Source organism: Hydra vulgaris, chromosome 15, assembly GCF_038396675.1.
Source record: "Hydra vulgaris chromosome 15, alternate assembly HydraT2T_AEP".
Lineage (NCBI taxonomy): Eukaryota > Metazoa > Cnidaria > Hydrozoa > Anthoathecata > Hydridae > Hydra > Hydra vulgaris.
This window is the reverse complement of record NC_088934.1, coordinates 10,327,137-10,353,567: the sequence shown is the minus strand read 5'-3', so window position 1 is coordinate 10,353,567 and position 26,431 is coordinate 10,327,137. Positions and strand designations below refer to the sequence as shown.

The 26,431-nt window shown below is 27.0% G+C and overlaps 1 protein-coding gene across 1 annotated transcript in view; it reads left to right on the top strand.

Moving 5' to 3' along the window:
* The window catches only part of LOC136091448 (uncharacterized), a 110,738-nt gene that overhangs the window by 43,096 nt on the left and 41,211 nt on the right, over positions 1–26,431 (top strand). Inside the window, exon 5 of the mRNA XM_065819045.1 lies at positions 16,840–17,068. Within this exon, the coding sequence (XP_065675117.1) occupies positions 16,840–17,068 (229 nt within the window). The remainder of the gene's footprint in view (positions 1–16,839; positions 17,069–26,431) is intronic.

Sequence of the window (26,431 nt, the reverse complement as noted above, 5' to 3'; positions counted from 1 at the left end):
TCTTTCTAGTGGATCGTATATTTTGTAAGGAAATGATTCGAAATCTTCAAGTATAATTATCTCCCCAATATCCTCATGACTATTTATAATTCCATTAGTATGCCTAATTGACTTGTGTATTTTTCCAATGTTTACTAATTGTTTTGTGATGAGGTTAGATATATCAATGTCAATAATATGGGTAATATTTTTTTGTAATTTTATTGCAATTATGTTGTCATCTTTGCAAAGTGTTATGATGTATTAAAATTTATTTTTTTGTATAAAAAATGTAGTTCCACCAAAAGCTCGACACTGTTCGTGTTTATTTGCCTAGCTTAAAAGTAATAATTGGGAGTTTTTACAACTATTTTTAATTATAGAATATTCGAGATTTGATACATAGTGTTTGCATAGAAACGTTATGTCATGAGAAGTTATTAAGGTCTTAGTAAATCTAATATTTGATTCAAGTCCTTAACAATTAAAAGTACACATACTAAGCGGTTTTGCAATTTTTTCTTTCATTAATATATTGTTTGAAGCAATTTTGATTAAATAATTTTCTATGACATGAGTTATTTTTAAAAAGTTGGTCATTTATAGAAAATATGCACTTTTTCTGTAACGGTTTAATAATTCTATTATTTTTCCAAATAGATTTTCGAAATCTATTTGGAATAATAATAGAATTATTAATTGTTACAAAAAATTACAGAACCGTTACAAAATAATCAATTATTCGAAGGGTAAATTTTTCGTTTGGCGGGCAAGGTCATCATTTTTGCCAACTAAAATAAAAGTATTTGAATTATTCTCGATTTGTGAGTTTTTCTTTAGTTTCAAAATTTTGTTGTTTAGACTTAACAGTTGTAATTGTGATCTTTTGTTTTTGTGCCACAACATTTGCAAGTTCTTTGAAGTTATTATGATCATAATCGGACACTATTATAAAATAAGTTTTTTAGAGTTGTTTTTTTTCTGCTTTTTTTTCTTTTTTTTTTTTCCAAATTTGTTTTTAAATAGGATTTAATATAAATAAATTTTTAAGCTGATTTATTTATATTGTTTTTAAGGAAAAAGTTTTAACTTTTTTTTGAATAAATATTTTCGGTTCACAAATGTAATTATTTCAAATTTAGTTTTTGGTCTAATATGTAAATATTGGAAGTTTTATTATATGCAAGTGCTTAAGAATAAACCGGTTCAGTAAAAAATATGTTTATTTTTTAATTTCTATACATATTTTGACAGAATGGTGTCTGTTGAATAGTTTTTATTTTTAAAAGATTACTTATCAGTAAAAAGTTTTTTATGTTTACCCTCTTTGAAGCCAATATCTTATGTGTGAGGTACTTTTTGAGGAAATAACACATTAATTAGCCAAATTCATTAGACACGGTCGGCACACTTATATTTACGATGTAGGGAAAAAAAAAAGGTAGCTTTTCAGTTTGATAAAGTATCAAAAGTGTTCTACATCTTAATATTTATACTTCTTCTGACTTGATTTTTAAGACCCTTTAACTGTATTGTGTTTTTGCTTTATGCTTTATAATAATTTTAAATCAAAAAATTCAAATTGTCCACTCAAATACTGACATTGACGAAGATCAGAAAGCGCATAAAAAACCTACATGAAGTTGTTTAAAACAAGTTTATAAAAAGAGAGATAAAATACAAAAAATTTGCCAGACTTTATTATTCCAGTTGAACCATAAAAAAAAAGGTGCCTAAAAAACTGACTAGCTAAAATAAAACTTGAATCAATCTTAAAAAAAAAGTGATATGCTTAAATAAAATACAATTAAGCAGAAGAAAAAATTATAGTTATAAAAGGAACCCTTGATATAGAGTATATAGAAGGGGTTCCTTTTATAATTTTTATAAATATGATTTTTTCTTTATTTATTTTTATTTTTGAACTTGTATATAATACACAAGTTCAAAATTAAAATTTTCAAAATGTTAAAATTGCTTTTATCTCAAAAGAATTACAATGGGAATAAACTAAGTTTTTTATAAATTTTGGTTATGGTTATGGTTTTAACATAAAAAAATCAGATTGCCAAACTCGATTTTAGGATAATTTTAGTTTTTTATTTTCTTCAAATCATTTATTTTATTTGCTGTTTCTTCAACAATTACTAATAAGGTATTATTATGTATAATTTAAAAATGTTTGATGTATTGGTCTCTAGCAGGTATGATTAAAAAACGTTAAATTTTGCATATGTACATTCATTTTGTAGCTGGCATTGGATGTAACATTAAGGAAAGTTTTCTACTTGTTGTTTATCGCCCAAAACAAACTTCTTGATGGACCTAATTTATCAGGGCGACACCCATATTTATTGTCAAATAGGCTAATAAACTAAAGGGATTTTTCAACTTTTACTTTAGAAAGAAATTTTCAAATAATTTAGCTTTTTGAATATTTTGTAAGTGGCCTAGACCTGGTGTAGATGTCCGATTTTAAAAATATTTCAATATAATATTAAATATTAAAAGTTTCCCAAAAAAACCAATTAATTTAGATTGTTAACCAGCTGTAATTTTATGTTTTCTGTAATCATGCCACTCTTGTGTTTTGCTCTATGCTTATGTCATTAATAAGATATTGTTTTGTAGCCACGCGATTAATGAGGTCAATATTTACAATACTATTATCAAAAAGCACTCTATTAATGAGAAATATGCTACACCTTTTAAATCATAATAAGTGCTTTGTACATAAGTATTTTCAGTAATTTTTGGGATGATATAAGTGACACTTTTGTTATTATTTTGTAATGTCATTTTGCCTTAAAGTATTTTTTTATTTGAATCAACTGTGAGTTTATTGATATAGAATTTAATGTTTTCAATTTTAGTGCTATCTATGTTTTAAATGTGTTTTAAGTGTTTTAAATCAAATGGGGTATTAAAACAAATAATTATGAAACAAGGCCAGTTCTTTTTGAGTGTTTATAACGAAATGTTAATAAGCAGATGATTTGCGTTCAAATTTCAACTTTATTAGTACAAAATAAACCTGTTACTGCTGAATAGCCATATTTTTACGTATTATTTCAATTTTTAAACAATTAATGACACATTATTTTAATAATAGTTTAGTTCTACATTTGCATCAGTTATGTCATCTCTTTTTTTTAAATTTTTTAGGACTCAGTTAATTTTAAAAATGGTTACACTTTGTAGCTGTTGTATGCAAAATAGAGCCTAAATCTTTTCTTTTAAAGTTTTTATTGTAGCTTGTGTTTAATCATTATTGTGTTTTAAAAAACACAAAAGTGAAAGTAAGCAACCCAATACACAACCTACTAGAACTAACAGGTCAATTGCAATATTCTATTTCGGGATTAAATTAATCAAAAAGTAAAACAACTGATCTCCAATAGTCACTATATAACTTTATACTCATAAATTTAATGCATTTAACATCTAGCCAAGTAACTCTTTTATTTTGCAACTTTGTAGCATTCTTTATGGTTTTTCAAAAAAAAATCCGCAGTTCCCTTCCTTTTTATGGTCACAATATCTGTAAACGACATCTTCACTACTTTCTTTTCGTAAAACATCTTGTTTGATGACCATTCAGCTATAAATTTATGTAATTTAAGTGAGACTGCATTAAAAAAACATGTTTGCTATTCAATATTAATGTTTAATACCCTATCAATAATAAATACTGAAGCCTAATAGTGTTAGGCCACAGATTATTTTTTAGATTTAAATAACGTAAATATATTTGCATTTTTTTTCGTATTTCCTCGAAAGTACCACATAAGACTCTTATATAAATTCTTATTAATCATGAAGAATAATTGGAACTTATATGAGCAGCAATGAACTAGTAGCAGCAGCATTAGTATTGTTTCGTTAAATTTTTCGTTGTAGTGAAAAAAGTTACTATCTTTACTGGTCTCGAATTAATTTCGAGACCAGGCCTCTAGAATGAATTTGGCTATTACATCATGTTTCTTATTTAACATTTTCCACTCACTTATAATTTTCGTGTATAATTACAGTTTTGTATTATTTTTTTAATAATTTTTTCTTCTTTAGCAAGGCATTATTGTAACTATTTATCACTCATTTCATATTTTTTGTGCACTTTTTGCTAAATTTAATTGTGTTTTGATTAAAAGTTTTATAAAATATATTTAAGTGCGAGAGGTGTTTATTCACCAAACTTAAAAACACTCTTTCTATTTTAGTATAAACTTTGCTATATTGGGGGCTTAGACCAAATTACATGTCTAGTTCTTTTTTGCTTTTTTGTATTCTTTTTGTTAAGATCATACTTTAGTTAAAAATTTTGAAACCCATTAATAGAAGGGTATCTTCAAATATTTGCTTAGAGGAAATGAATACAAATTTCATCAGAGGAGTTTAGTTTAGTATGAGAAAAGTATTCCTTTGAAAAAAATATTTTTTAATATATTATTCTAAACAATATTGCTGAAATTGTTATTTAGAGAAAAGTATTATTTATAAATACATACAACTGCCAGCTAACACAAAACGTTTAAGTCTGTTCGACAAACGTTAAGATGTTACGTCAAGCATGTTTTGTGAACGTTCTGAAAATTTTTTAGAAAAATGTGGATACACACTAAAGAAATAACGTTTAAGAAACGTTGCCACAAAGCTCATTTAAGTTTGCGTATCGTTTGCTGCAAACGTTTCGTCAACTAAATTTTGTGAACTCTGATTTACTGTTCAAAAGTAACGTTCGATATGAATATTTAATGCAAACAAACAGCGAACGTTTACTTAATGTTAACTGCAAATTTTCTTTTGATAGCTCTTCAATGTTCACCTTAAACACGCAATAACGTACACGGAAGTTTACCCAATTTTCTTATATTATTTTTAACGAAATGTATAAATATATAAGTTCAGATGTTTACATGTAACTTTAAACTTTCTGTTTAAACCTACATTTGCTAGTTTTTGTGTGATGTAATGCTTTTTTGATCTTACACAATCCTTATTTATTTAACCTCCATATATATATATATATATATATATATGGAGGTATTTTTATTTAAAAATACCTCCATATATATGTATATATATATATATATATATATATATATATATATATATATGTGTGTGTATATGTGTATATATCATAATATATATACATTTATATATATATTTATATACGCTTTTTGACTTATACGCAAGTATACAGTACGTTAATATTAAACAATTAAAGTTTTCAATTAAAGTTTTAAACATAAAATTAATTTGTATTTTTTATGATCCTGCACAAGTCGCTATTTTGCAAAAGTTGCTATTTTGTCTTGAAATTTTCTTGGCTTATGCGCAAGCATATACGGTAACAACGATTATTTGCTTCAGGTCATGAGTAAGAAAGAAAACAACAGTGAGAAACAAAAAAGTGAAGAGCAATAGACTGCCCAATTCTCGAGTCGCCAATAGATTTTGCTAGGATGCTTCCAACAAAAGAAGATGTTATTAAATGTTTAATTTACAAAAGGTGGATTCTTTTATCTGAAACAACTGGTAAGTAAGAAACTTTATAATTTTCTTGCATATCACATTTTGTATGAAACTTACTAATACCGCCCGAATTAGTCAAAGATTTTGGGTATCACCTAAAGCACTTTTGCATTGGCTACTAGCGTTATAAACGACGTAGGCCTAGTCAGTAAGTTGGATGCACCTTTAGTGATTGATAACAATAATATTGCTAGAGAGAGGCATCGAACCATGGAAGAACTTTAAAGTGAAAGTTCAAATACTGATATGGATCATTTAGTAGGTCTTTACTTTGACGGCTGACGTGACAAAATATCAGGAACAAGCCTAGCCATTGCTGAAAGAAGTACAACTATATCATAGCAGAAGTAAGAAAGTGTTCTTGTTAAAGGGTGTAATGGAACAGTTGTAAATACTAGAGTTCAGATAGGGGTACTGCGTCGTCTTGAAATGAAAATTGGGAGATTGGTGCAATGGATTATTTGTCAACTGCCAAAAGCAATTGTAACTCGTTGTAGCTCACATAATTTGAATTTATCAATTGCTGCAACATCAAAAATACCAATCATTGACAACATTTTTGAGGTATACAGAATTATATCTATTTATTTCAATACACCTCCAAAAAGTGAGCGCTTGCTGGATCATGTTGCAATGATCCGTGGTAAATCAACTGTAAGAAAAAATATTTTATAGGGATGTGCAAAACAAGATGGTCAGAGAGAGATGCTGCATGTGAACACTTTTATTTAGCTTTACCTTTTATAGCAGACGCATTAGAGATTTTTTTAGGAATACACTCTAATAAAGAACAGTTCAATATAGAATTTAGTATGAATTGGGACGCGCAAGGAAAAAGAGAGGACAACACACTCCATAATGCACTCACTATGTTCGAATTCATAATTGGTATTATAACTTTGTACCGCTTACTTCACCCGTTGTTGTATATAACAGAGAGGTTACAAGAACACACAACTGATCTTGTGTATGCATACAGTAACATTCAAGAAACAATCAACAATTTGAACCATCTGCGGAAAAATGTTGAATAAGAAACTTACGCAATTTACCAACAAACTACTCGTATAGCAAGTCAATTATTTGTATAACCAACTATTCCCAGAATCACAATGAGACAGGCCTACAGAAATAACGTGCCTGTAGAGAGTCCCAATGAATATTATAAACGGGTCTTTATTATAACTTTTCTCGACACCATCATTTCAGAAATTAAAATACGATTCCAAAAGCCAAATTGCATTGCTGCTAAGGTTTTATGCTTGTTTCTCTTGATAATTTGCATTGAGGAGATAACTGCTTTCCAGGACTTAGTTGAAATGTATAAAAGTGACCTTCCAAACTCAGACGCTGTGGATCAAGAATTCATGTTTTGCAAAATAAAATGGTCTGTTAATAAACCTGAAGATTGGCCTTACGCTCTAGCTAAAGCCATTAAAATCTGCGATGAAGAATAATATCCTAACCTCTTTGAGCTTCTAAAATTTGAATGAAACTCTACCCGTAACGTCAGCAAAATGTAAACGAAGCTTTTCAGCAATGCAAAGATTAAGAACATGGCTGAGGGCCAGTATGACTGCAGATAGACTTGGTTAATTAGCCATCATAAACATCCACTACAATATCTTTGTTGATTATAAAAAAGTCTCAAATTTAATTTTTACTTTACATCCTAAAAAATTGTATGAAAAAAAGTTCAGTTTTTGAATAAAAACTTAAACTATTTATCAAAGTAATATAAATCTTTGTATCGATACCCATTTTCAAACAAGGATCTTGTTTATACGCCTATGCAGTATAAAAATAGAGAAAATATTTGAAGAACAATAAATTTGTTTATGTAAACATTGTTTACACAAATATAGCTGTGTTTCACGAAAATTTTATTAAGTAAATTTAGTATGGTATTTGTTTGGTGTTTTAAAACTGCCGTTTATTTTCAAAAACAACCTCCCCGTCAAAAATTTAAGGTATGACCTTGATATGTATATAAATATATATATATATATATATATATATATATATATGTATATATATATATATATATATATATATATATATATATATATATATATATATATATATGTATATATATATATATATATATATATATATATATATATATATATATATATATATATATATATATATATAAATATATATATATATATTTCTATATATATATTTCTATATTAGCAACTACTACAAAATGCTATATTACAATAAGTTTTAAATGGCAAATTTTCGTCCTAAGGTAGTTTTTCTTCAAATGTCCTATATCTGTTCCAGTATCCCTGGATAATAAATAAATAAAAAGGGAAATTGACAGTTAGCGAGCAGAGATTTAACTCTAAAATCCAGGAATAGAAATGTTTATGTTTTATAGTTATGTCTAACTTTTGCATACCAAGTTCCTTGTTCTTTTTGCTTCTTACAGGCCATGTTAATTTGTATTTTAATAAATCTTTTCTTCTTACTTGAAATTAGATATTGATAATATCCTAAAATACTACTATTGGTTGGAAGCTGTGTATTTGGTAGCTGTGAAATTGGGTTAGTTAACAGATACATTGGTCGTCTTACACTTTCACTTTTATGCACGTTTTTCTTCTTTTTCGGACGCATTTCTTTCTGAAAAGTTAATGGTGTTTTAACTATTTTTATTTACTTAGCTAAAAGAAGTTATTAACAGTTTATAAAAGATGTTTCATGAAGTGATTGTAATATTAAACTAAACACAAAATGGTGCAATCTTGTTATTTCGCAATCCTTCACGTAATTTTACCATACTTTGCGTATTTTCGTAAAACCCTAATTTCATCTTCTGGCACCTAGAATTGAGATAGAACAATAAAAATTCATATTTTTGTTTATTTTTATGTGTAGAATAGATATTTAAACCGCAACCAAAAAATTTTTTTTTGGCATTCCCTAATATATATATATATATATATATATATATATATATATATATATATATATATATATATTTATATTTATATTTATATATAAATATATATATATATATATATTTATATATTTATATATAAATATATATATATATATATATATATATATATATATATATATATATATATATATATATATATATATATATATATATATATATATATATTAGAGGTGTAAATAACAATAGCTAAACCTACGTAAAAAATAGAAATTTATAATTGAACACGATGAAATTTTATTTGCAATAATCAATTAAGGATTAAAAATAATCAAGTAAGGATTATTGGAAATTTAGGAAATAAATAAAAAAAAAATAAGAGCTTCTCTCCAGTTTTTGGCAACAAAATAACTCTTTTTCCTCAAAAATGTTACCTTCCTCTGAGAAAAGTTTCTCCAAATAGACAGATGAAGCAGTGGCTGATAAAAGTTTTTTTGCTATACAGCATATATGAGGATAGTAATCCTTATTTTTGCTCCACCATTTTAACACTGCTTCTTCATTTTTTAATTTAGCTATTCCTTCCCAGCCATACAACAATCTATTTCTTTTTATATCTCTTCATCTCTTATTCCTATACTTTTTCTTTGCTTTTTTCTTTCAGGGCTACTTTTTCTTTACTTTTCTAGCTCATAGCAATTAAAAAATCTTTTTGCGATTGTCATTTTTAAATTTGGTGCATATAAAGCTGATGTTGATGGCCGACAACCTTAATTGGTTGGTGAGGAATTAGACGAAGATGAATCTGATTCTGACATATTATCCATATTAGTCTCTTTTTTTGAATTTATTTGATCCTTTATATCGGAGAAAAGTCAAATTTTAGCCAAATTTTTTTTTCTCATTAGGGAAAAGTGACAGTTTACACTTTGGATCAATAGTTGTGGACAAAACATGTACTTTACTCATTAGTACATTAAAGTGATTTTTTAATGAAACAATACTCATTATTGTTTTTTCAATAGACTCTCTTAGCATCTTCTTTATTGATTGGACCCTAGATTCATATGCAAGACTTCCAAGAAAATTCTGTTATGGCTGTATACTAATGACAACATTGATTTTGATTTCCTGACTGTATCAGTAATCATAAATAATGGTTTTAAAAGTCCCAATACATTTTCAATTGACTCCCATTCACTTGAACTTAATATCAAATTTATTAGACGAAGGTGGTCTGCTGTGCAAAGTTGTATAGATCTTTTGAGAATCTCAATTTGATCCAACGTTAAATATGTACTAGTCAATCTTGTTGGAACATCTTGGATTGGCATTAAAGGTTTTGAAATTTTGGAATTCTAATTCTTTCTATATTTCTTTTAAATTGGAGCAAGTCAATCTTGAATGGTTAAAATCAGTGCAGATGCTTCTGCATTTCTTTATCATGTCGTATACTGCAACCTGATCAAAAAGGGCGTATTTGATAACTAGCTGCAGTTGATGGATAAAGCATGAGATTCCTGAGGACTCTGTCAAGTCAATTCCAAGCTGCATGTTATAAGCACTGACTCAAAGGACTATATGTATTTTCGTTTTAGAAATATCCCAATTAACCAACATCGCACAAAATAAATTTGAAATACTTATTTCAGTGTGGGACCCTGGAAAATGCTTATAGTGTTGAACACAATCCTTTCTGATAAAATTATCTGCGATCCAATGCGCAGTCAATGATTTAAATGCATCACTACTATGGGTATTTGTCCAAATACCTGTTATAAATGAAATATGATCAGCTGCAGAAATTTCATTAAATACTCCCCTTTTAATTTTTCGTTTGATGCTGGTAGTATTGTTTCCTTAAAAAGTTTACTACTCCGATTTAGGTATTGTGGTAGCAAGTGAACAATCAATTCAATGAACCCCTGATCTTCAACTACAGAAAAAGGTTGATTGTCCATCGCAATAAAATTTATTATTCTTTGATTAACTATGGAGGAGCGAGAGTCCTTTATATTGCAAATTTTTTTAAGAACAAAATAATCTATGCTAGTTTGTGTCTGCGACGTAATTGCTTCCAATTTTCTCTCTCGTAGTGTTTCAGCTTTTGACTTTTTTTCCCTTTTCTGTTTTTCTTGTTTAGCTTCATCATATTTGTCCATATAATATTTTTTTAAATACATATGGAGTGGTGTCGTCCTAAAAGTTTATGGGGTGCTAGCACATTTAACATTTTTGTGACATAACTTACATTCTGCTAATGTACTTGTGGCATCATTTATTTTAAATTATTTCTAAACAAATGAAGAAAATGACGACATTTTTAGATGTTCAAATGTTAATTAAATTTTTAATAGTTAAAAACTATAGGATGATTTTAGTGCAAATACAGTAAAAATTTATATTTTAATCTAAATGAAAAAAAAAATAAAGAATTAATTTTAAAAATAAAAAATAATGCAGTTAAAAAAATTATGCAGTTAAAAATTTACAACACATAAAAACAAAAACAAAAAAAACATAACATTATTTAAATAAAATAAGAATAAAATTTATGAAATAGGTTAAATATATATTGTATAGCTATGATGAGCATGCTTCCACTTTAATCTTGGATGTTAAAAATAACATAAATATAGTTCTCGTTCCGGCCGGAGTTACTTCTATAATTCCGACATATCCGGTTCCGGCCGGAAATGAAAAACCCATTTCAGTCCACCCCTTATATATATATATATATATATATATATATATATATATATATATATATATATATAGATATATATAGATAGATATGTTAAACTAGAAATATATGTATATATATTTCTAGTTTAATAAATAATTAATTGTAAGGCTAGGAACTTTGAAAATTTGAGAACAGAGGTCTAAAACACTTTAGATAAAAATATACAAACTAAGTTTAGAAACCTTAGTTAGGATTTCGAGTTACTATAGTTTAACACTACTACAATTTAATTACTACAATTTAATTAATGCAATTACTAATTCAAATTTCAAAGACTAAACAGTTCAACATTTAATACTAACCAAGGGTTACGACGTATTGTACATACTTATGTATTTGAAATGCGTCATTACTCATGATTAATGCTTTTTTTCATTGTTAGCCCTCGGTATGGTTAGCATTTAAAGATTTTGTTGTTTTATGGTGTGTTTGCAGACATCAAGTCAATATTGTTTGCCAATCGATCATTTTTTTATTTGTTTTTTTTATTGGGTCGACATCGGCCTGATGATGTAAAAAGAAGCCGATCTAGTTCTGATATAAAAGATGTCGGCATAACATCAAGCCAAATCCATTTGTTATATGGGATTCTAATTTAAGAAGTGAAATATTACCTAATGAAAGATAAAAACTTATATTGTTTTAAAAATTACTTGACGAGCAGAAAAGAAAAAAATTCACTGATAAGTTATAGAAAATTTTAAAAGTAATATAACTTATGGAGTTCCACAGGGTTTTACGTTAGGGTATTTACTTTTACATTATTATTATTCATATATGCTTTATCTTCAACATCAAACTTATTAATTTTTTTTACTTGCAGACTCAAATCTTTTTTTATTTTTTTAAAAATATTGAAACAATTTTTAAATTAGTGAAGGATGAACTAAATAAAGTAAATAAATGGCCTATATTAAACAAACTCTCCTTGATTGTGAAAAAGACAAACTTTTCTTTGTACACAAACCAAGAAAAAAAAAAAGAAATACATATTATTATACCTAATCTTCCTAATAACAAAACTAACATAAAAAAAAACACCGGAAAATTGCTTCGGAGTGAATTTTAAAATTTTTTATATATAAAAACAACAGATAAAATCTATAAAAAAAAAAAAAATCCAAGAACATTGCCATGATCTTTATTAAATAAAGATATTTAAATAATAGGACCTCGAAATCTTTTACTTTTCTATTATATATTATATATAATGTGAAACAGCTCTTCCAGTTTTAAATACAATTCTAATTATATTTTTTCCTAGCTGCACTGTTTTCCTAACTTAATGTGATTAGTACTTGCCCTAAGTTAAATAACTTTATTATAGTTATTTAACATAGGACAAGTACTAATCACATTAAGCTAGGAAAACAGTACAGCTAGAAAAAAAATGTATTTAGAATTGTATTTGAAACTGGAAGAGCTGTTTCACATCCATTACGTTTTGCAATTCGTCTATAAAACAAAATATGGTCTGTACCCTAAAATTGTTTAATCTTATTATGAAGAAATACATCATAAGTGTGATACAAGACTTCCCTTAAACAATTTTTTTATTCCAAACTTTTACTCAAAATAAGGTATTGATTTAGTTTAGAATGGCAAACCGTTTTAGTGGAAAAGTTATCTAACATTGTTTTTGACAAAAATATTTTTTTTAATTGGTATGAAACTAAATTGAAACGGTGTAACGGGTGATGCGGAAGTTATAGGACAAAATAAAAACGTCAATAACTTATTTATAAATAAAAAAACAAACTACTATTATATTTTTATTAAATATAATGTTTATCTTTTAATAAAAATATATTATTTTTTATATGAAAAAACACCACCATCTGCAACTGATCTCAGTTTTGCTCTGACGCCTTTTATATGCGACTGTAAAAAGTTTAAATTTTATTTATTTTTTTAGGTGCCCCAAGAAGTCCTAACGGTCTTGTCACAGAGCACCGCGGAAGTGCATTTAACCAGGAAGTTCACGCCTCCTTCCTTACCGTGACGCGAAAATATGTCCAGAGCTCGTTTCGAACCTGGATCTCCTGCTTATAAAGCAAGCGTTCTAACCACTGCGCCACGGCCGCAATCAATTCAAATCAATTTCTTGTAGTTTTAGTTTAATGCGACCAATCAAAACCTACTCTGCTGAAGCTTGCCAATCTCCCTCGTAAACCTTCAGTGCCAAATGTCCCCAAAAGTTTTCAAATGGTTGTGCTAAAGGCACAATTTGGGGATTGGATTCTTTATCAGCGTAATAGACATATTGGTCCATCCAATTTAGAGAATCCTTAGAATAATGAGAACTTGCCAAAACTGGCCAAAATAAACAGTTAAAGTCTCCATGATACTTGTGAATAAATGGAAGAAGTCGTTTTTCTAAACATTCATTAATATAGATTGATGAACTGATCGCTACAGCCTTGGAAGTGCGAAACAATGGCTCTGACATACCACGGTCAGATATGGCTATCCACATAAGTAATTTTTTTTGGAAATTTCTCTTTTCCTATAAAACGAACACTTTCTGGGCATGTCTTTTTGTTGTTTGTTTGGTATCCAGAATTTCCAGGCATGTTGTCCCCTGCAAAACAAAAGTATTTTTCGTCATGGATGACTAGAAGCGATTTTGTGTTATAGAGTTGGTTAACTAGTTTCCTGCTTCTTATCTTTGCCTTTATTTGTTGTTCTCTAGTGCATTTTGGAGTCTTTTCACGTTTTCCACATTTAATATTCATTTTTTTTAACTGACGACCAATTGTCGATTGACTTATACCAAAATTAATACCCATTTTTCTCTGACTGACATCTTTTCGATTGTTGACAAGTCTCGTAAATTCAACTTTCTTTTCTCTAGTCCAGGATGTCGGACGACCAGTGTGCTCTCTATCAGAAAACGATTGAACAGTTTCAGGTTTTTTTAGGTTATCATATATTGTACTTCGAGCAAATCCTTCCTTTTCAAAATGATTTACGATTTCTTTATTTTTTATATTAGGTTGATTTACAAAAAACATTTTTAGCCGCTTTCGAAAAGATTCTCGTTCAGCTGCATTTAACCTCATTTTAAATAATTGTGTTTCAAATAATAAAGTTTATATTTTATAGAACGTTTATGCCTACGCATAAAACCACAAAAACTAATTATTATGCTCAAATAATGAAATGAGGATTTATCCGATACCTTCCGTATCACCCGTTATATTACATACAGGTTTGGATTTATCTTGTTTTAAGTTTATTTTGAAAAATAGAATAATAAATAAAGTTATCTAAAACACTCAATCAATTAAAAATTAATGTAACTAATTTAATTCAACATTAAATTAAAGTACCTTTGTATTTTAAAAACAAACTTAAATAAAAACTGACAATAGTTATTATGATTAGTCGCACTTTTTTTTCTCTTTTTGTTTCCTTTTTTGTTTCTTTGTTTGCTTTTTCTTTTATCTAGTTTATTCATGGCATAAATTAAGTTGTAAAATTATGATAAGTTGTAAAAGTTCTTATGTTTATTTAACAAAAAAATGCATTTAAAAAAAAGTACAGCGATTCGTTCAGGATTTTGAGTTTTTATTAAACTTTAATACCTCCGTTTTATTATTTAATCTTCCAGTGCGTTCTCGAAATAAACTTAACATTTTATTTGTCTGTTTTAGCTAAACATATTGATTTTAAGATTTAAGTATTTCTTCTTTAAATTGCATATGTTTTTTTTAGTGTCTATTTTTTAAAGACAATTGCTTCTAATTCATTTTTCTCTCAGTTTATTAAGCTAAATCATTGATCTAGTTTAATCAACTTGCAAAGTCTGCAAATCGTTGACCTTAAAATATATTCATCGAGAAAATGTTTAACAACGATGAGACTTTTCTTTACAAAGTTTAATGAAAGTTTAGACCCTCGTGCAATTAAGTCTAAAATACAAACTACTTTTTAAAAATTTATAAATTAATAAACTTAATAACTGACAACACATAGTCAAACGGGTAACTACAATGTTGTTTTGCAAGTTTAATCTATCTATAAAATTGTTATAAAATCTGATATTTTTTAAATTGTTAAACTATATATGGCATTTAATTTTAAGTTGTTAAATTAACTGTGTAAATATCAGCATTTAAACAACTCTCAATCTCGAATATAAGTTTTTAATGCTCAATGGTTTTGTTTTTTAATTTAATCATAAAAATCAACTCAGAAAAAAACTTTCAGAATTTTATGTTTATATTCAGCATTTGTATTATATAAATATTTTGAATAATTCATAATTTGTAAATATAAGACAGTGTTAACAAACAAAAACATACAAAATATTTTTCACGACGAGCTATGATTGAAAGTGAAACATTAAATCCCAAAATTTGAAGTTGTTATATAATTTTTTCCGCAACTTATACACATTTAAAGTTTTTTACTACACTTTTTTTATATATATCCATTCCGTCTTTAAATATTAAATTAATTTAAACTTAAGTGCTTAAATGAAGGAAATTATTTGTTGAAGTTATAATTTTATTACGGTAGCTAACATTTTTCTCTTTTTCAAAGTATAACTCAAACCAGAAATAACATAAAAAAAGTTGCTTTTTTTAAAAATATATTATAAGTATGCATGTTTAGATTAAGAACATAAAAAAATACTAAGAAATATTATCGTAATAAAGATTTTGATTTTATTTTATTTTAAAGAGTTAAATTATATATTTTAAGCTGGAAATTAACAAATATGTTCTGACGTAGCATCAAAAGTAAAGCGTAAAAGAAAATTATCCAAACAACAAAACGAAACTTTGATTATTAATTACTTGAAGTCAAAATATTATATTGAGATTAAAAAGTTTCTATAACACAGACAACCATTAAAAAAAAAAAAAAAAGTTATTCTTTTTTTAATTAGCAGAACAGAATAAAAACTGTAAAAAGTAGTAAATCAACTTTAACTAGCTACTGTTAAATAAATGAAACAAGGTTGCCTTTTTTTTTTGTCTGTTATCACTTATCTTTAATGAAATGCGTTAAAAAAGATGGCAACTAATACCTTTTTTTGTTTGTTTTTTTGTTTTTGTTTTTAGAACTTCAACATTTATTTAATGGTCTATACCTTAATAATATTTGTTACTTAAAACCGCTTCTTTTTTTTGTTGTTGTAAACAATGATCTTAAAGAATTTGCAATTGAAATTAGTAATATCAGAGGTTGTGCAAAAGCTTATTTACGCTGCAATTTGCAGTTTTTATGCTTTTATAAACTATGTTTCTTAAAACTTGTCTTTGTATTTAAAGAATTAGTTATGAAGTTTAAAACTTTGAAATTTGAAAGCTAAAGTCTAAAATGATTCAAATAAATTTTTACAAACTTTATTTAAAAAAATCTTAAATATGTGAAATGTGTCAATGTATATGCCTAGTATTGTTTACCATTAGGCCTACGCTTAGCAAACATCCAAAGAGTAAGTTATTTTATGATAGATTTTTAGACATTCACTAGTGGAACATTTTATAATTTATATTGTTTAATAGGCAGATAACGACCAGATGAAGTAAAATGATGCCAATTTTATGCTGATATCAAAGATGTCGGTAAGACATCTGGCCAACACCCAAATGTTATCTGGGAAGTACTTGATCATCCAAATAGAGTCCAACATTCTTTTTTTTTTTTTGAAATTTAGATTCTTCAAGATTTGGCCAGTTACGGAGCAAAACATACGATTGTAACAACATTTCTCAACACTAGCTGCTCTTCTGGTATATACAATATTGAAATTCCATTGAAGTTGTCTTTTCAAAACTCATATGGAAATTCTTGGTCATTATATCAAACAGTCAAAAAAAGTATATTCGAAAACTGTAAAGGATTTATTTCACCTCAAAAACACATTCAAAGTAATTATCAAACAGGTGTGTTGTCACTTTTCTATTGAAATATAACTTATTTAATTCAAAAAATAATGTTTACAAATTTTAATAACTATTTTTTATTTTCATAATAGTTATAAGCTTGTTGGAGATTTAATTGCATTATCCTAGATATTTAACTGTTATTTTAATTTTTTATAAATAAATTCCATTGAAATGATTTCCAATGGCATCAACGGACGTTTGGTAAAAAAAACTGTTATAGTAGACTGTAAATAAAACATTAAATAAATAATATTACCTTTCCTGAGTTTAATTACGTATTATAAATAGGTTATTACCATAGGCGGGTAAAAGATTGTATCATTTTTTTTTCGTTGGGTGGATTGCGGTAATTACAATCAATGGTTCGATATACATGAATCTCTATACGTTGATATGAGTATGCATAAATGTATTTAAGTATAAATTTTAAAGTATGATATATATAAGTATTGTATGAAATAGTATGAAAACACGAATCTTTAATTCTGTTTGTATTGCAACAGATTTATTTATTTCTAATTAATGAAATTTTACATCAAAAGCATTGAAACTCTTTATCCGAGCAGCACACTCGGTTAAGCCAACATTAAAACAACCTCAAAATTATTAAGCTAATATTGCCCTAGCATTAACTAAACAATTTTGACGTTGTTTTGACGTTGGCTTAACAAAGTGTGCTGCTTGGTAAATAAGTTCAATATTTTTGAAAAAACAATTTTTATTTACAAATAAAAAATTCGGTTGCAATTTCAATAGAATTAAAGAGTTTAATATGTATATCAAACTGTTGATAGTTATTTTTGGGCTGCTTGTGTAGTCATTTTAAAATAAATTTATTATGAGTTGCGTATGTTTATCAATGTCTAAAAATTATTATAAAATTTGAAATATCTAAAACTTCAAACAGTAACAACGTCATACTTTTTTTAATTGTTGCATAACGTTTCTGTCAATGCATAAAATTAAAAAAATCTTTTAAAAAACGTTTAAAGCAAAACAATCAGTATCTCTTAAAATCTGAACCTACCTTATTTGATATGTATGATGATGGGTATTCAGAAATATATTTGATATGTATGATGATGGGTATTCAGAAAGTAATAAAAAATATTTTATAAATCTTAAGTTTGTTTGGAACGCTATGTTTCGTAATGTTATAAGTTTCTATGAGGTTGCAACTAGCAAGTAGAAAATCCTGTGTTAATAGATAGATCTCATAAAATTGTAACATGATCACAAAATTGATTTAAGAGAGCTAGTTACCCGTAATGCATCACCCATTGAAAATAGTTGTGTAATACCATAACACTGTCTATAAACATATAGAAAGTGTTATGGTATTACACAATTAGTCGTCATGGTTGTCGAAGAGTTTCTTCCATAACCTGTAGTTTTAAAGAGAGTGCTAATTAATCAGACCAGAAAAAGTTTAAAACGCAATAATTTTTTCCTAAATTATAGATTACTAGCCCAAATCAAACCTCAGTTGATGTAGCAGCCTCTTTCAGCTGGCTATTAGATAGTCAATGTATTAACACTCCACGTATGTTTTAAAAATAATTTTTTTAAAAATACGTAGATATGTTTTGTGTGAGTCTGTGTGTGTGCGTGTGTGTGTGTGTGTGTGTGTGTGTGTGTGTGTGTGTGTGTGTGTGTGTGTGTGTGTGTGTGTGTGTGTATGTGTGTGTGTGTGTGTGATTAGGTAAACACATTTATATTTGAGGCATCTCTAAATTAAACAAAAGTTGCGTAACATTTATTTTCAAGCTGTTTTTGGTACGTTTTGAAGTTTAGGGTTTTTTTAAATTTTTGACCCTTAAATAAGTAAATACCCTCCCCTAATCCTCACCCTGCCTTAATCAACAACTACAAAGTTGTCATAAAGAATTCACTGATATCGAAATCGAAAGTTTTAGTCTTCAAAAATGTAACTAGTTGAATATTTATAACAATTTTTTTGCTGACATTGTCCTTAACACAAAGCTGTTCTTAAACACCATAATAACTTTTTTTCAAATAAATCTCCATAATAAATTTTTTTACGAATACAATTTTTAATTAATTTTAATGTTTTTGGTTTTTAAAATTCTGTTTCATTAAAACTCTAGGTATCGGTCCAATATATATGCTGCAGTCTTGGATATATCGGGTAAATACAAACGCCCTTACTATATTAACATAATTTGCTGACAGTAAAACATCCATTTAACGAAAACAGTATGTGTGTAAAACTCTTTCATTCAGTTCAGCATTTATTAAGCCATTGCCAATTCATGGCTGTCGGCAACAAAACGCGCGCTAGCCAATAAAGAGAGTTTAAAAATATTAAGTGAGATAACCTAATGCTATTGAATTTATTTTTAACGTATTGCATAAAATATAAAAATTGTTTTCAATGCTGTGCTTTCTTTTATATCTTAACGCATCGTTTCAAAAACAATGACTTAATAACCATTATTTTCATTTAAAGCTCAAATTTTAAAACAGATTTTAAAACTCTGTTTATATCAAATTTTGAATAATTATTTGGATTTCTTAAAGTAAGTGCCCCTAGCCGTAAAAATGTTTTTTTATTTCACCAAAAGATACCTATTTTTTAAAAGTTCTGTTGCAGAAATTTGTCCAATTTTTTTTAAATGTATGCTGTTGGGTCGAACGTATACTGGTTATCAACTTTTATTTAATCTTGCTAACAGTTTTTCATACAAACGTTTTAATTTCTTAATTCAAAGAAACATATTATTGGAAAGTTTACGCCTGTTTTTAGAGTAGCTAGTTTATTTATGTTATTTAATAATTTAAATAAATTTTAAAGTTTACCCTATCCTGCAATTTTAAAAATCTTTTTAATATCTAATTTATGTAACCAATGAAGGTGAATGTTCAAATAATATGTCATTTTTTATTCTGCTGAGTATTTGAAAACCAATATCATGTAGCTTTTTTTAATTAATCAATTGTCATAAACTGTGATAAAGTTTGTAAAAAATATCAACTTCTTGTTTTAATTGTTGCAAAAAAATTATTTATATTCGCTTTGCCCTTTAAAAACAATTTTATAAAATTAAATTAAAATAATATGAATCATAAAATTATCAATTATAAAATATTTCTTTCTCAATTTAGTCAACTTTATTCAGATGTTATTTTAAATCAGACTAATATTCAAACATAGGCCAGAATGGGTAATAGTGAACCATGGGTAGGAGTAAATCATCAATCCTAGAGCAAAACTAATTCATAATTTTAGCATAAAAAAAGGTTATAATTATTCTAGAGTAAAGCAGAACTATTTCAAAATTAGAAATTTTCAGTAAGGATATGAAAAAATCTTTAATTTTAAACCAAAAAGTATGAGAAATACATTTTAGGCGTTCAACATCCAGCTAGCAATGCTTCGCCGTTATTAGAGAAATATCTGGTTAAACGAAAATATCAGATTCACTTTTAACTATTATATTGAAAGAATAATCATAGATAAGCAAAGTTAAGATCTAAACAAATATCTATTGACATAAAAATGCTTAAAAGCCTTCCAATAAAATAATTGATGTATTGCTTATGGGATGGCTACTAATAATAAAACAAATACTCTACAAAATGATAAATGGACTCAATAACATATATTGAATGAATGGATAACTTTGGAAAAAGCTGTCTGTCTCTCAGAACATCTGAAGGATGTATTCTTTTTAAGGAAACTGCACTTAATTTCCATAATAAAAATATATTTGCTTTTGACAAACTAAAAGAACTTCTCTCAAGAACACCAAAAATCTAATAAGAATTCAATTTTCAACCAATATAAAATAATTACTTTGCAAAACCCACAAAAATTATAATAATCATTAACAAATTTTTATAAAGTTCATTTTTTGTATTAGAAAGCTAATTGATTTTAAGGGACTTGCTAAAAATGACGTTAAAGTGTCTGCTTAGTTTTAGATGATGTAAAAAGAACAACTTTTCAAAACCTGTGCAATAATCAGGGCTACTTAAAATAAATGTTGACATGAGCCACTTATGGATCTCTTGGATTTGCATGTAAAACAAGCTAGATAAAGAAATCTATTTAATTAATATTAATCACATTATACGCTTCTCGTATGGTACAAATAAAAATCCATCATTTCAAATATAGGACAACTGCGAAGCCTACTTGTCTAAAGTAGCCATAAATAAAGCAAAAGAGCATCAAGTGAGGCTATAGCATTGGTTCCGAAGCCATTGGTCACCATCAAAAAAATTTTTTGAAGCAAAATGATTTGTAGGCCGACTCAATTGGCCTCTGTTTCCCAACTGGCTGCAGTATATGTCACAGCAAACGTTTTTTTTTTTTATGTTAACGCGCAATTTAATTATTAAATAAGAGCAAATGTCATAAAATTGAATTCGAAGTTTGGTTTTATATAATTTATTACAAAAGTTTTAAAAATTGGAAAAAGTTCTAAACTTTTTTTCAACAGTCATTTAAAATAACAATGATATATTTAAAACAAATGATGAAAAATAATGTAGTATTTTAAAAAAAGGAAAATTATTTATACACTTTAAAACTTATAAAGTCTTGTAATTAGAACATCATTGTGCATACACACATCATTGCAGAAAATTTGCATGATATTAAACAATTTTATTTATAAAGTCAACAAACTTTACGAAAACAGAATGTTCACAAAATATATTTTGTAAATCTTGTAAAAATACTGAATATTATGATAAAACGATATTTGGTTAAAACTCTGTGGCCTTCACTATTAAGGGGCTCAGTGGACACACTTATCCACGCTTTTAAAACTATCCGAAGAATCACTGCTATCAATAATTTAAGTATGTAACTTGTTGTGGGAAAAGTGCCGAACTCTAAACCCATTCATACAATGCTGATACCTTTAACAATATTTACTTTAACAGATAAATAAAATTTGAATTGTGAACAAGTTACTTAATCCACAATCAATAAGGCAAAAAATGAACAGCTCAGATTTGGAAGACTTTCTAATGAGGCATGATTGTGATGATTCAAATGCAGATAACAATTCTTTTTAACCGGATGATGTTTGTAAAGGCAAGTATTTAATAATTGCAACATCCTGATATGCTTCTAATTGAGTTATCATAAAATAATATAATTTCTATCCTTAATCTTATTTAGGCAGGCTTCTTCGTTAGAATTTTTCAAAACTGACATGATATTTTATTGTAAATTCGAGTATTGGGGATCAATATGTTGATGAAAATCCAAGACTTTTACTTATAATAACAGAAGCTAATGGTATGCACAAACTGCTCAAAAATAAATAGGCCTTCATAATGAACTTATTAGTCTCTATTGTTATGGTGTAGCACTGATTGTTTACATTGGTTTTAGGCCTAACATTAGACTAGCTAAGGCCATTTAGTTTGTTATTTTTGGAATTCTTTTCTTTTGAAAAATCAAAATTTAAACTACTATTTTGAGTTCTGATTCAAATTTTGATTTCTGGTTCAAATTATAACCTTGTCGGAAAAGTAGGAGAGAACAAGAAGTTCTTCCAAGAAGTACGAGTAGAAAATGAGCCTCTTATGAGAAAAAAAAAGACAGACAGACATTGCTTTTCAACACCATAATCTAGAATTTAAAAAACATCTATTTAATGGGTTCTGTGAATGTAAAAGATAAACGCAAGACAAATAATGCATCTAATAACTCCTGTAGAGCTAATACGCGTATCTATCAACTAAATGATACTGATGGAAATGTTAAAAAGACTTTTAAAACATGGTTCAAAGACACATTGAAAATCCCAGATTAAGCAATATCAAATTTTCAAGCAAAGATAAATACAGATGATGCGCCTCTCGATGACCCCAGGAGTAAATTGGCTCCGCAGAACAAAAGTAGTGACATATCTGAATGTCTTCAATGATTTATTCGCTTCTTTCCAACGTACCAATCCCACCATGGCTAAAGAGGCAACCGGTACAGAAATTATCTCCATCCAACATTACAAATGTCAACAATGTTGGAGAAAAATGTTTGCAATTGCAATTAAAATGATTGCACCCCATTTTCATTTCTTGTATTTTGACACATATTCAATGCAAAGCTCATTTTACGTCTTTCCCATCTACAATCAGATGCTGGTCAAGAATCGGAATTTTTAAACAACAAAATAAATTATCTATTTTAGGGTTTTAGTTAAAGAACACTCTTAGGAAGAACCTTATTATTCATCAAAACATGGCTAAAACGTAAAAAGAAAAAATGATAAAAGATGCACATACAAGTCAAAACAAGAGGGTATTGGTTTCCAGTTTACAAAAATCTCTATTGACGCCAATACTTAGAACAGGAATAGCCTACTATAAAAGGCAAATGTAAGCTTATGTTTTTTGAATCCACAATGAAAACTTAAAGACAGGATTTATGCATGCAGAAAGTAAACATCTAGATGAGATTTTTATTTGTGTCAAAAAATATGCTCAAGGATACAATCTCCTGATACATCTAAGAAAGCATCTAGATGTAATCAGGAGATTGTATCCTTGAGCATATTTTTTGACACAAATAAAAATGTTACAATTTATTTTGCTTAAAGTTCAATCTCTCAAACCATTAAACAAAACTTTTGTGCCAGAACAATTTTTGTGCTGTGGTTGAAAAAGCCAAAATAATGAAAAACTAAACTTTTATCGGATCATTGCATAACTTTAATTAAAAATGCAAAGAAGTGGGCCCCAAAATTATATTGTATGAAAAATGGAGACCCATAAACTTTTCATTAAAAAATTAATTAAAAGTGGGATAATGAATCAAAACAAATTAGTACATCGCAAAAAAATTTCATGGCTAAATGCATGGTGAATAAAATAGGAAAAAGGATCACCACGCTCATTTCAAATAAAGCAAACACATTTAGTAAATGACATATCAATACGAAGTCATGGACGGCCATTTAGCACTATCAATGTTGAACTTGAGCCCTTTATCTTAATTGTAGAAAACTCACAAAACAATAGCTAAGTGATCTTTTTGAGCTCATACAGTTCATACCGTCTGTCCGTCATTTCTATTATCTTTATCTTAAAAGTTACACAAAATAGTGCCAGTTATATATATATAGAATAATCATTGATCAGTCATAAAAACAGCATTCGTTTAGCCTAACCAACTCTAATAATAATAATTTCAGAAAGTTAAAGAGGCAAGTTGCCTAAACTTAGTTATTGCAAAGCACTGTTAAATAACCCTGATTCTTGAAATACAGAGTAATAAGGTGATCTAATTTTTTAGTAGATATAACAATGTATATTTTCTCCTATTTTTCAATAAATACTATTCTTCTGATAATCATATACTTTACTAATAATTTCAAATAACCCAAAAGTTTTTTCAAATTTAATAAAAATACAATAATTGTGGCTCAGGCACTTTTCCACTAACCCCATCAATTGGATAATTTTTATTTTGTTTTATTTTGTGAAGTTTTCTCTCTTAAAAGCTATTATAATTTTCGTACTCACCTATCGTGTAAAAGATTAAACAATGTTATACAAAAAATACTACTATTTTTTGATAAAATTTAAAATATTCATTGTTTTTAAAACTATTTTAAACTTTTATCAAAAAAATTATATAAGTTTTGAGCCGTAAAAAAACTAGACAAACTTTTTTTCACTGTTAAAGATTTTCTTAAGAAAGCAATAAAAAATCATTTGCGGGTAAAAAAACATCTCAAATCTTTAAAAATACATCTTTTTAAAAATTATTTATTAATGAAATAAGTTAGTTTTGTATAAAACAATACTAAAAAATTAAATTAAAAAAAAACAACATAAAAAATTTACTAATTTTTTCAAAAACCACGGTAGGTGTTTCCTCACGGTAGGGGGTGCCATGACCCTATTGTGGAAAGTTCTAGAAAACTTGTTTAAGACTTATGTGGTTTGTAAATTATTAGATTTTAACTTGTAATTTATTTTTATTACGTTTTAGCGGAAGTAAATGTTAGTTACTGCGGATTGTTAGTTGTTATAAATTTATGAAAATTATTTGGTAGTGAAAGAAGTTGAAGAGAGTTAACCCTTTCGTGACTAGTGACCCGTATGGCGGTTCATAAAATTTGTTTCTAAATGACGAGTGACCCGCATGGCGGTACATAAACAGTTTTGAGTATTTCAAATCATCTTTAGCAATTTGGGAAAACTTTAAATTTATTTTTGAAATATGAACAATTTCTTAAGTTAATGCTTCAAACCGTTTGTTAATTGCATTTATAGATCGCTCAAAAATCAATTTTAAAAAATGGCAAAAATAGATAAAAAGTATACTGTCATAAATGAGATCCTTGATATTTTTTTCAATGATGGTGGTAAAGATTTTTTTTGTTTGATCACCACTATAAATGTCTCATTTATTTCATATCAAAAGCGATATGTTTATGTATTTCTTTTTTATTTGTTTAAGGTTTCAAAGGGAAACAATATATTTTTGTTAATTTCAACATGATATATCTTGATCACATTACTAAGATAATAAATTTTTTTTTTTAGTTTTTTTAATTTTCTGAAAGCCAATTCTTTGCAAAAAAAACAATGTCTTATTTGTAAAATTCTGACCACTAATTATTATTTTATATTCCTTTAATTGATCATGATCCAAGATCGTTATTTTACGCGCAGTCATATAGCTGTTTTTAAGTCAGTCGCGAAAGGGTTAATGGAGTTGCATTGACGGAAAAAAAGAGATTTTTGAAGTGTTTTTGTTAATGAAAGAAAAGATCTATGTTTATTGTTGTGTTAATAAAAAGGTGTTTTATTTAGATAAATCGTTGTGTTTATAATAAAGTATCATTAAAATGTGAAAAAACAAGTTTTACTCTATTCCATAAAATAAGACAATTAATTCAAGTTTTTTAAAGTTACAAAAACTGTCAATTAGTAAAAATGAAATAAATCTAGTAAATTATACAAGGATTTTGGGAGTAATATATAATGAGAACCTATCATTAAGAAACCATATTAATCTTATTGAAACAAAATTATCTTCTCTATAATATACCGGATTTTGATGTCATATTTATTTTAAATGGATGCAAAACCTGGTATATAATACCAGGTTTTGCATCCATTTAAAATAATAAATATATACATATATATATATATAAATATATATATATATATATATATATATATATATATATATATACATATATACATGTGTGTGTATATATATATATATATATATATATATATATATATATATACATATATATATATATATATATATATATATATATATATATATATATATATATATATATATATATATATATATATATATATACATATATACATGTGTGTATATATATATATATA